Source organism: Antedon mediterranea, chromosome 7, assembly GCF_964355755.1.
Source record: "Antedon mediterranea chromosome 7, ecAntMedi1.1, whole genome shotgun sequence".
NCBI classification, from domain to species: domain Eukaryota; kingdom Metazoa; phylum Echinodermata; class Crinoidea; order Comatulida; family Antedonidae; genus Antedon; species Antedon mediterranea.
In genome coordinates this window covers 26,196,390-26,209,400 of record NC_092676.1, presented here as the reverse complement: position 1 = coordinate 26,209,400, position 13,011 = coordinate 26,196,390, and the positions used below count along the sequence as shown (strand labels likewise).

The 13,011-nt window shown below is 30.9% G+C and overlaps 1 protein-coding gene across 1 annotated transcript in view; it reads left to right on the top strand.

The window, feature by feature from the left end:
- The first annotated feature begins 1,057 nt into the window (after nt 1-1,057).
- LOC140054300 (aminopeptidase N-like) overlaps nt 1,058-13,011 on the top strand; it is a 28,982-nt gene continuing 17,028 nt past the window's right edge. The window contains exons 1-6 of the mRNA XM_072099238.1: nt 1,058-1,191; nt 5,695-5,852; nt 6,476-6,955; nt 7,905-8,181; nt 8,701-8,821; nt 10,760-10,914. Of these exons, the coding sequence (XP_071955339.1) occupies nt 5,698-5,852; nt 6,476-6,955; nt 7,905-8,181; nt 8,701-8,821; nt 10,760-10,914 (1,188 nt within the window). The 5' untranslated portion in view covers nt 1,058-1,191; nt 5,695-5,697. The remainder of the gene's footprint in view (nt 1,192-5,694; nt 5,853-6,475; nt 6,956-7,904; nt 8,182-8,700; nt 8,822-10,759; nt 10,915-13,011) is intronic.

Genomic DNA, 13,011 nt, shown 5'->3' with positions numbered 1-13,011 from the left:
ACAATACACAAGAAACTTTATTTTTCTTCATAATAAATAGAATAACAAAACTGCTATGTTTGGTAAAGAATATAATATTTTATTTTGTGAATACTTACCTGGATAATCCTATACATGCCATTATTTTCATAGTATTAGTAGTACATCACCCCTGATAATAATGGAATAATCCATTTTATTAAATACCATTAAACACAAAATATTATAACAACTAAAATACTGTGTTTGGTAAACAATATAATATTATTTTGTGAATACTTACCTGGATAATCATATACATGCCATTATTATCATAGTATTAGTAGTACATCACCCCTGATAATAATGGAATAATCCATTTTATTACATCAATATTCCATTAAACACATAACATAATTCTCATCAAATGCTAGGCTAAAACACATTGAACCTTTTAAAAATATTATATCAATATACTTACTGATATATGATCCTCATTTAATTGTTTGCTGCTAAATCACCTTGACCCTTTGTAAATATAATATTTATATGATTACTTACTTAATAATATTTCCTTAATACTTTGAATTTTTAATATTGTTATTACACTTGTTTTTAAATGATTCTAATTGAATGTGATATTTTCTTAAATGTGTAAATGTTAAATTCTAAGAATATGTAAATAAGAACTATTTTGTTGAGATTGGATACTATTTCATTTGCAGTGAATCCTTAATGTTGATGTTTTTCAAGTACAAACTTCAACTATTGTTTTACATGATATAAAATAGAATGGTTCAGTCATATTAATATATTATTAATACATAGCTGCTGTACGTAATAAATATATATATCATTAATAAACTGTCAAATATTTTCCAAAAATATAAAATAAAATTCTATCGTTTAACTTGTTTTGTGAACTGACTGATTTGTTAAGAATTTAAATATACACGTTTGTGAGACATTTATAGTTTCTTTTATTTATTCAATTAATTCAATCTACTAGGGTCCTAGTTCAGCTAAAATGCTTAATTATCGTTTTTTTTTCAATAAAAAAAATTAACCTGTGAGATAAATAGCGCCATCGCTCGTTCAGAATTTCTTACCTAAGTAAAAACTTCAGACGACTCAGTATTGAGTAGGCGCACTTAGAGCGCGCTCTTTGTGGAAGTTGGTTGTGTTGGTGGTGCTACATTACTTTTCATCTAAATACGCGTTGCTCCCTATAAGGTACGTATATATATTTTATATTTTTTTATTTTTTAACAATAAAAATATATATGAAATAATACTGTATTCGAAAGTTTGTAGGCCAACCATGGAGGTACTATTAATTATTATACCTCCATGGGCCAACCACCTAGGCCTCGCCATGCCTTTCTTTCGTTTCGACCTGTACCACCACCATACATGCCCTTGTTTTGGCCCTATCCAGCAAGGTAGGGAGGGAGGCCACCATTGTCAATGTGTTTTATTTTGGGACCACTGATTTTAAAATGCACCTTAAAAATGTCGTAAGCAATTTGGTAAATTCTTATTTATTTATTTGTCAGTTAATTCATGGAGTAAAGAATTTACTCCATGGTTAATTAATTGATTGATAAATTAAAATTTAGAAACATTTAGCTTATATTATAATGTAGGCCTATTGCCTGGCTATTATTACAAAGCAAATATTTGAACAATAATTTGATTCGCCCATTTTTAGGTTACATCTCTTTCATTAGTTCCCACACAATATTGATATTATTACAGCCTACTGACTTGATCTGTTTGTTTGGCAAACACCAACATAGCTTTAATATTAAATAGAAGTAAGTCCAAAACTAATCCACAGACTTAGAAAAAAGATTAATAATATTTTCAGTCAAGCAAATTTTTTATTATTATTGGTTATTTTGTTGTTTTCTTTATTTTACACTGTAAAATATTATTGATTATTTTTATTTTTTCACTAGTATGTCTCAGAATCTATTGCATTTCAGTAATTTTTAAATTTATTGTTTAAACTGATAAATAGATAAAGTATTTATTACTGACAGATTGTATAAATGGTACTTAGTTGTATTTAATGTAATTGTATCAAATTGAAACAGTTGAATTCACGTTTTGATAAATGAAATGTATTAATTTTTACAGTTTAATTTTCTTTTATATGAACTTTGTACAGTTTCTATGAGTTTATTTAGAATGAGAAACAAATGTTCAAATAGAGATAAATTTAGAAAAATATTTATTTTTTTCAATTTATGTATGAACTGTGATTGTATACAGTGAATTGCCAAATGGCCCAAAGAAAAAAAACCTTTGTTATATGAATATTAAACATCGCTTTTTGTCCATTTAATTACTTACTTATTATATATCATATCAATAAATTTTAATAATATTCTAATTATAGGCCTATTCCATTTATTTTTAACTTGAAAACAAGAGTAATTATAAGTACACAGTTCAGTACCAAAGAAGAACAAGTCATAGTTATTTTAAATTAACATGTTATTTACAGTATATACATTTAGTTTTTTGTTTTATTTACTACAGTATATGTATTAATGCAATACTTTGTAATTTTTAGATTATATATATATATACAGCAGGTTATACTGTAAAAAGGATTCCAACAGAAATAAGCTTTAATCTTTGTGGGCTATCCTGGAAAATCTTTTCCTAATGAATTAAAATCATATTCAAATGAAATATAAATAAATAGAACAAAACAAACAGAGCAGATGTATACTTCTCACACAGCTGTGATATAACGTAAATGTACATAATATAATTAACATTGACTGGTGAATAACTATTTTAAAATATCATAAATTCAATAATAAAATTTGTTATTTATGCTTTAGGCATTTAAATTAGCATCTACATAAAAGTTCAGTTGCAATGCGTCAGGCAAGGTGTTGGTGAAAAGTAATTTTATTGTCGATGTTTGTTTTTCCGATAACAATTACTGTTTCCTCAGACTTCTCATCGATGACAGATTTACAATTAACACCAATTGCTGTTATTAGCTCTGAGAAATTGCCAAAAATAATGTAGGCCATATTAAAATGTCTTTGTAAAACTCAACTCCCATCAGATTAGCCTAGTTGCACAAAATACTGTACTTGAATATAAGCCCATCTTACTGTATGTGTACAATAGCTCATTTTTAACTGTAATTTTCTTGAATATAAGCCCATCTGCTCTTTCTCTATCCAACCCCCAAAACCGGAAAGTCTTTCTTAATATAAATGCAACATTCAAATCAGATCATAAGCCTGAAATCAACGCTACAAAGTATGTCAGGTCCTAAATTATTTTCTCAGCTGTATAGGTTTACCTATTATATTCATTTTCCATTACCCATCATATTATAGCAAGTGAATAAGCTAACAAAAAAACGAAAATAAAAGGTCATAGACCCAGAAGATTTATCTTCTTACCAACTTGTCTTCCCACATACTGTGAACTAGGTATTTGTTACATCTATATATCGGCTGCTGGTGTCAACTGTATAGTACAATCATATTTAAGTTTTAAAAAGTCAAGGACCGATTTAAGTGAAACATATACTAAATCCCAAAAAATATGTAAAAATTACATTCAAACGTATGAAGCTATTTGTACAGTTAGCCCATGCATTTAATTCATTTTATTACCATGCAGATGTAGAAAAATGTTATACTAGATGCTCATTCAAACATGCAGATAGAAAATGTTTACTGTGCTGCCTGCCACTTTTTTTTTTAAAGTGCATTTTGAATTTATTATTATTAACAAAAAAACATTTTTTTAAGGAAGTTTAAATCAATTATTAAAGTTACTATTGAGAAAGGGGTGTTGAAGACAGTTTAAATTGCCATCAATTAGAACCAGAAGAAAAGAAAATCTAAACCAATGCAAATTACTGAATTGAAAAACTGTAGTTTTTATTGACATACACAAGACCAAATAGACTATCATAATAAAACTTTTAAGAAGCTTGAGAAAGTGTTTTTAAGATTTAAATCTGTGTTTATTGTAATAATTGATTGAATTTGTGTCTAGGTTAGATTTACAAAACAACTGGTATAAGGGTTTGGGGTAGGTTAAATAAGTTACTTCAAATCAAAATCCTTCAATCTTCTTCAAATGAACAAATATGGGTTTTTGAAACTTTTCAGTTTACAACTTGTTTTGATTAGCTATTTATTTACTTATTTCGCATATTTTCTGACCTGGGGCTTATGGGAAGAAGTAGACTAATAAGTGTCCCACTCCACTCTCAGAATCTCAATCACCCCCTGATTCCCATTATGCACTTTACCTCTACCTTTTGTCTGCGCTTTAAATTTGAAATATTTTGCTGCATACCTTCTGACACAGTTTCTTACAAGTTCAATAAATATTGCCGACATACAATCATCTGAAACGTATTTACAACGTATACCCAAATGACCATATCTTTGGTAAACATTAATTACATAGTCATCAGATAAGAATACGCTGAATTTGGTTAGGCTAGGTGTATGAACTTGCGTGTATGGACAAACTCCCTCAAGGCTCTAGCTTTCATTTCCTAACTACAATGCGCATACAGCTTGGCCTACTTTACCACCCACCCTTTTATGGTTCTGTGTTATTTCTTATTTTTTTGGTTATTGCTTTCTGTTACAGTACCATACACTCTGCTAACTAACAGGTTTGCACATTTTTTCATCCCTATTCCTAAAATATAATATTTCACTCATACAGGTACCTATTCAACTAATTGTCTGCCCTGTGAATTTTGGAGAATACATCATTTGTGACAACCAAATGAAACGCCATTGATTTTTTAAATTGTAACAGCAAATATTATTGAGTCAGGGTACATAATTATCTTCTGAAATAGCTATTATATAATTATATTGTTATACATACCCACACAGAAGGACTGACTCTGACAGATTGACTCACAGCAGATTGACTAATAATTTCATTCTCATGTCTTATCTACTCCATCTTTGCTTCCGTCATGTGTTCCCAACTTTAAAAGTTTTCCACATGGAATGAATGTATGGAATAACTGTGGTCATGATAATTGGGTCAATACTACAAGCATTATAAATTTATATAGTTTGTATTTTAAGTAAATCAAAATTTTGAATTTTATTTTTTTCTCTAAAATGTAAACCCATAAACATCATATCATTCATCATGTTTTAATTTTTTTCACTTGTAACCAAAGAATTATTAGATCTGTTTCAAACATTATCTTCTATGTAGCCTATAAACACAACATTCAGAAAATAGGGCTGATTTATAGCAGCATTTAGGAGACAAGTTCTTTGAAACTACAAACCTTAGCACAGTATCTTTCTGCAAATATCAATGTTCTGAGACAATGTTTCCACTGACCAGAAAATATATAGAGATTTTGTAGGATTTTAGCCATTATAAATAGTGATAGCCACAAGAAATAAAGTGGTGCGGTTGCTGCAAGAAAAGTTGTCAAAGGCCTCTCTAAAAGACGTGGTCAGGTTGAAACCTTACCATGCAACCGTACTTGTGGCCTTGATAAAGGAGGAAACTGAAATAATTGTAAGAATATTATACTGCAGTAAATCAATTGCAATTTCAATTTATTTCACAAGTTATCAAATAACTTTTTATTATGTATAAATTAAACCATTTTGTATTTCTCTTATCAATCATTTTTTATATTTATATATAATTTAACCATTTTATATTGTGTAATTTGGTTTTTCTTTCTCTTGACAGATAATGGAACATCTAGAGACAAAAGTGAGTGGTGAGAAGAAGAGTGTGGTATTTGTGAGTTACAGAACTGCTATCTGTGCCTGTGTTGCATGTGGATGTTTAATACTATTTGTAGGATTGCTGTGTGGATTATTACCAAAGAACTGTGATGATATAGGGTAAGTACTGTAGATGCTTACAAAAGTCTTAACGCTATTGTAAGCTTAACACTTAAGGCTTTCAAATCACCCCAAACATTCATTTATAAGATGAAAGATTATAGATAAAATTATGGAATTCTCTACCAAATCACGTCAATCAAAATTTCATAATATTGTCTCAGCAACGCAAGTTTCAAATCTTAACTTTAGGAAGTATATATGCAGAACTAATCTTTGTAAATGCTTTATTGTCACTCTAATAATATAATATAAAAACTTACAATAAAAATATGACAAGACCAAAATAAATCCGCTTTTGTTACTCTAGTTTTGGCTTTACGTAAATTCATTAAATAATAACACAATGATTGATTGTGAAATTAGTTTAATTAAATAGATTTAAATGTAATACCTCATAAATTTACACCATATTTTTTATGGTGTTTTAATTATTATAATTTTGTTATTATTTTAAATGTTGTATAGTTACTGAACAACTTTGGAAATCAGTGCATTTATAGTGGAAGTGTATTTCAGTTTAAAAGAAATAAATCGTTGAATATATGCGATGTACAGAATAAATTTATACTTTTGTATCTCCTAATCTTTAAAAAATATTATTTATGAATTGTATTTTCCAGAAACAATGAACCAATATTTGCAACCAACCCAGCCACTCAGCCAAACGAGAAAACAACGTCACCACAAGGATCAACGCAACAAAAAGATGACGCAATTTGGAATTATTATCGTCTTCCGCGGGATTTAATTCCGTCGCACTATGACTTACATGTGCGAACAGACTTGGTAAACTTTATTTTTGAAGGGTCCGTTACGATAACTTTTACGTGCGAAAGTAAAACAAACTATATTTTGTTGCACAGTAAACAGTTGGCGATTGATAGAAATACTGCGATTGTAATTGAATCTAATGGTGGGAATGTGCTTAAAATTGTTGATCTTCGATTTTACCCAGTTAACGAGTATTTACTGGTTGAGTTAACTGATAACATGATGGTTGGCCGAGAGTATAACTTAACGTTGTCTTTCAACGGTAACTTGACAGATTCACTGAATGGGTATTATAGAAGTTCATACACAACTAGTCAACAAGAAAAAAGGTAAAAACAAATGCTAACTCTCCCAATACTAGACAGACATCATTGGACTTGTCAAATAGGTCTGGTTTTCCAGGTATTCAGAAATGTGTTTTTAATGGTAAAAATAAATTTGGGATCTTTTGGTTCTTAAGGAAAGTTTGGTTTTCGGTGATTTTCTGGTTTTTAGAGAGTATTGGAAGAGTTGACTGTAAAAGAAATGTTGCTTTATCAATGAATGAATGTAAGCACTTTATGTACCCCTTGGTATTATAAAAGGGGTTCAATAATAAAGTTTTGGAAGTATAGTAGCATGACTATTCAATTAATGCTGTGAAAACTATGAGAAAGCACAATGTCATTATAGTGCCATATAAAAGTCTAAAGTATTATAGGGGCAGGTGATACTTTTCATTTGATTCTGTCATATCAGATATCTATTGAACAAATATTTTTCACTATCAAGTTAATGTTTACCTGCCTGCTGGCATGTTCCTATTCAATTAATATAAAGAGATTATAGTGCAGATAAACAGCACATGCTAATTTATTCTGAATTATATATATTATTTGTCAATATTACATAGTCTATTAGTGACAGAATTTTATTTGAAAAAACTAAAGTAAGCCTATAAATGATTGATTTCTCCTGAAGTGTAAAAAAATACAACATAGAAATTTGATTTATAGTGGCAAATTAGAGTAATTTTATTTAAAGAATACATTAACAAAAAAGGAATAGTGTTTTCTAAAAGCTTGCCATTCTCTTTCTGGCTGTTTTACTTTATCGATTTAGCTTTTTGCTTGTTTGTATCTCCATTGAGATCCAGTCACTGATACCAACAGCATTGTAATTTTTTTTCAGTATTGCATTTAAATTCAATGTACTGTTTGTATACAAACAAAAATGGTTGGATCATTGATGAAAAACAAAAAATGGAAAAGAAAATAAAACTCCTATATACTTTTGCAGGTGGCTCTCCTTAACATTCTTCGCACCAACATATGCACGTATGGCATTTCCATGCTTTGACGAACCTGACATGAAAGCGGCATTCACGATTAGCCTAGAGCATAGAGACTCCCTTGTTGCTATTTCTAACATGCCGCTTTCGTCGCCGGTTGTGGATTACGGATCTGGATGGCTAGTTTCTCATTTTCAAACGAGTGTGCCGATGTCTACCTATCTTGTCTGTTATGTAGTCTGTGATTTTGAAAAGAAGGAAAAGAATACTACTAATAACGTATTGGTAAGTGTTTTAAAAAACACCTGACAATAAATTATTTTTAAAAATGGGAAAATAATGCTGAATTCTTCAAGAAATGAAGTAAAGTACATTGCATCTTTACTTTAGAGTAACAATTGATGAAAACCAAGATTGAAATTTTGGGACCCTCTTAAGGCTCTGTCTACACTATCAAACTATTTTGACAAAAAAGTGTGATATGCCTAAATAAGGTAGTGATATGCACAAATATGATACTGTGATATGACATCATCATACCAATATTTGGGCCCATCACATTAATTTTGTTGTCACATAAAGTTAAATAGTTAATATCAATCAGCTTTTATGTTTAGAAGAAGTGTTAAATAAACCCTTTTACAGTGATGTAGCTGGTTTTCGTGAGAAAAAGGAACAATCTCTGTTATTTTAGCCACTTGTTTTGTCAGATGACCTCTTACCAACTGTACAGGTGGATACACTTTGTTTTGACCTGTTATAGATGGGGAAATTACTTGATTTTTATGTTTTTTTTTCTCAAAGATACGAGTGTGGGCTAGACCAGATGCAATTGATTCAGTGAACTATGCGTTGGAGAAAGGAGCTGATATCCTCGATTTTTATGACGACTACTTTGGCACAAAGTTTCCACTTCCAAAGATGGGTTAGTATTCATTTTCATGACCTACAACCTACCGATACATTGGTGTAACAGCTATGAGGGCTCACTGGCTAAACCCAGGGGCCCCGGAGCTTATGGGGGCCCCGTAGCAGAGTCCAGAGGAAAAAACAGGCATTCAAATATGTTTAAAAAGGCTAAACGCCTGAGGCCTTCAGCGTTACGGGGCCACTTAGTGTTCCTAAACCTGGCCTCTGCATTGCCAATGTACACATATTGGGTTGTTGGTTGTCACCTAGACCTATAATCCACCAAAACTTTTATTGAACTATTTATTATATTTATTGAGTTTAACAAGGCAGACAAACAAGAACAAAAACAGAAAGTGTCAATGAGGAGAGGCTAACCGGTGAATAGACACATCAGCTGCTCCCCTTCTAGTTCCTAGGTCATTGTCAATCAAAAGCCCCATTCAATCAATTCACGTTCAAATACCTCATTAATTTTTTCTATCATGTACATAGTGGATGGACAACATATGGATGGGAAAGGGAGTAGAGTGTACATAGATAAATTTTTCAAAGCTTAATCAGACAAAAGCCATTTCTAATAACTAGCTGACAGCTCTTATAACTCTTCAAAACCAACCTTTGACCAAACCAGAATAAGCCTACAGTAATCTGTTAGCTACTAAAATATTTGCAAATACTTACCAAATAAAAGTATATATGATTAGGACCCCCTGAGATTCTTATCAAGGTACAATTCAAACAAAAATCAACTCCCTTTTCAAATATACCAATATACAGTAGTATTATGGTTGTTAACAAAAACTTATGCCAACTGTCTAGGTAGATAAATTATGAATGATTCCACCTAACTTACGAGTAAAAATAACAATAGCGGGGCATTTAATGAATAGGCAAACTGCCTTAAAATGTGACATGTTTCGAGAAACTGTTCTGATCATCAGAAGAACAGAAAACAACGCCTAGAGTACTTATATACCAATAGGACTGGTTGTATGTAAATAAGAGAGTAATTAGCATGATAAAACAACAAGGTAGATCTGTTGATTGATGTTTTCATTTTTGTATGCCTAATCATTTTGGGAAAATCTTGATGGCTTTTTCTATTTTTTTTCCCTTCTTGTAAGCCTATCATGTTTGGGAAGATTTGTAAAATGTCCAGCTGGTTTATAATGAAGATGATATATATTATGTGATTAAGAAGAAGAAATCTGGGAGAGTCTCCTTATTAGTGTCCGTCTGTCATTATACTGTATGGTTATTTTGAAGTATATAGTTATCTATATTTAATGAAACATTTACAATAGTATATCAAAGTTAGATCAAATGTATAGATATGTTTATCAAATGTGACACGATAATTCAGATAAGATAATGTAATTATGTATTAAAATTTGTAATCGGCAACGTACAACCTGCTGATGAGCTAAATTGAGTATTAGACAAAGTTATCAGACTTATGAAATTACATTGCATTAATTGTATCAAATGGCTTTGGTGCCATGTTTGATATTTTCTGCAACCTTTTTATATATACAGTACATCAATCATATTAATCAAATTTGCATATATATAGTTGAGAGGAATTTAGGGAAATTGATCACAGTATCTAAAAGTCTTTATGCAAATGACGGGCAGGAAATATGTCAGGTTTTGAGATACCGGTATGTGTCCCATATCTGAACATAAATACAAGAAAAATAGTTATAGCATATCAATATTGTTGATATAAAGCAGTACACCATGTATATTTATTTTGTGGTACCGCGCAAACTTTATATCAACATATTGATTTCACCATCCAAACAATATATTATCAATATTATATACCAATGACATTTAGAAAACACTGTAACAGAACATTAGTCTTTGAGTGTCAATTGTTGTGTTTTCCTGTATTAAGAACACTGTTATTGTTTAAGTGTAGTTTAATCTGTGGGTTGTCTTTATTTAGACATGATTGCGATTCCAGATTTTGCAGCAGGGGCTATGGAAAACTGGGGGTTAATCACATACAGGGAGACGACACTGCTGTACCTGCCTGGCGTTTCCTCGGCATATAACAAGCAACGTGTGTGCGCTGTTGTCTCACATGAACTGGCTCATCAGGTTAGTTAGAATTCTTTCAATGGATTGTGTATGAGGAAAAATGATGAACAATTGTTTGTCCCTTGAACAAATTATACTTTTTTTTTGTTTTATTTGTTTTGTGCCAAGTTTACAGATTACAATGAAAGTACACAGAAATACAGACAGTTGACTAACTACTGTATACAAAAGATAGACCTCTATTGACTGTAAATGCATACAGTATATTAATCAAAGTTCATATTTTAAAAAAAGGGTCATGGAAGTGTGTTTTAATGTTATTTGGGAGTTAATTTGGTTGATGAAAAATTTAAAGCGTTTAAAAATGTTCATATACTGACTACCAATAGACATAAAGACATCAGAAAAGGTCAACACCTTCAAAATACGACTGAAAACCCACACACACGCAGAAGCATTTCCTGTTGTCGCGCCTTTGACCATTATTTTTATGGATACCGGCGCTATAATCTGATTGATTGATTGACTAAAAATATCTTAAATCTACCTGACCTATTATAATATGAACAATTTTGTTTGCTCAATCAATATTATGTATCTATAGAGTTAAGCTGTGTTAATTGATTTTATATAACACCTATATAAATTCCTGTCATTTGATTGGACGAATGTGGGTCACATGGCGTGCAATAGTACGCACTATTCAACGATCGTTAAATAGTACTTTTTGAAACATTTTTGTTTGTTATTTAGATGTTATATAAAACAAATAATGAATGTTTTGTATTCGTGTAATGGTACAAATAATGGCACTTGGTGAATGATGAAAGGTTATATCAACTCGGCTTTGCCTCGTTGATATAACCTTTCATCATTCACCTCGTGCCATTATTTGTACCATTGCACTCATAAACATTCATTATTTGTATAATATCTGACGCAGATTAAGTCTGATTTAGGGTTTATTGCAAAAACACAATAAAACTAAAATAGTATGATAGTGATCAGAAATGTAATTTCAGGAGTACAGTAATTACAAGGTTAAGAAAGGTATCAAGTCAAATTGTCGGGTTTAAAAATTAATTGAAGGCAGGTAACTTGGGTTTATAACATGGTACAATATCAATATTGATTATTATGGCTTAAAAAAGAATTGTGAGTTGATTACAAATATAAAAAAATTGATATAAAATTTCAAGCATAAAACATTGATATATAAAATTTAACAATCTTATTATATGCAGACTAAAAAAACATTATACTGTAATACAAAACCACAAACAATCTCAACAGCAGAAAAATTACATATTAGATTGAGATTAATAATGTTTTGACACTTTTCTTTTATCTTGCCCGCAAGTATAGTTAATTAATCATTAGGCGCAGGAGCCCCGGATAGCGTTACGTTTGAAAACCCCAAAAAGTGAGGTTTTCAACCATTAGCGGCATGACTGATGTGAGTGATTAATGTGTTTTACGGACGGTTTCAAGGACTATCCTACTACACATTTGTAACTGGAGCTGTGACGACCTTTGTAACTGGAGCTGTGACGACCTTGCAAGAATACAGTCAACTCTCCCAATACCGGACACCTTTGGGCCGGCCAAATAAGTCTGGTTTTCCGGAAAGTCTGGTATTCGGAATGTGTTTTTAATGGTAAAATTAAATTTGGGACCTTTTGGTCCTCAAAAAAAGTCTGGTATTGGGAGAGTTTCTGGTTTTCAGAGAGTCCGGTATTGGGAGAGTTGACTGTACTAGGCCAGAATTTTTAATTGAAAAGTGCCTTGGTATTAACAATAACATGGAGATGGAAACAAATTTGTCTATCTTTCTTTCTAAAATAAATGGTCACTATAGTTTCAAACTAGGCTTAGTCCACCACATTAGTAATTACGAATCGAAACCAAAATTAAAATTGTTGGTATTCTTTGGCCGTTGTTTGATTAATTAAATCTTCATGCCATGTTTTTTTTTCTCTAATGATTTGGCGATACGCTCCTATATTAATTAGGCCTACTAGCAGAGGGTTCGATGAGTTTTGAAAAGTTATGGAAATGTGGTCTAACATATAGCAATTCAGTTTTTTATGGCCCTTCTTCCTTGTCCGAGCCTTTGGAAATATTAAAAAGTTATATTAATATAATATATTCTGTGTT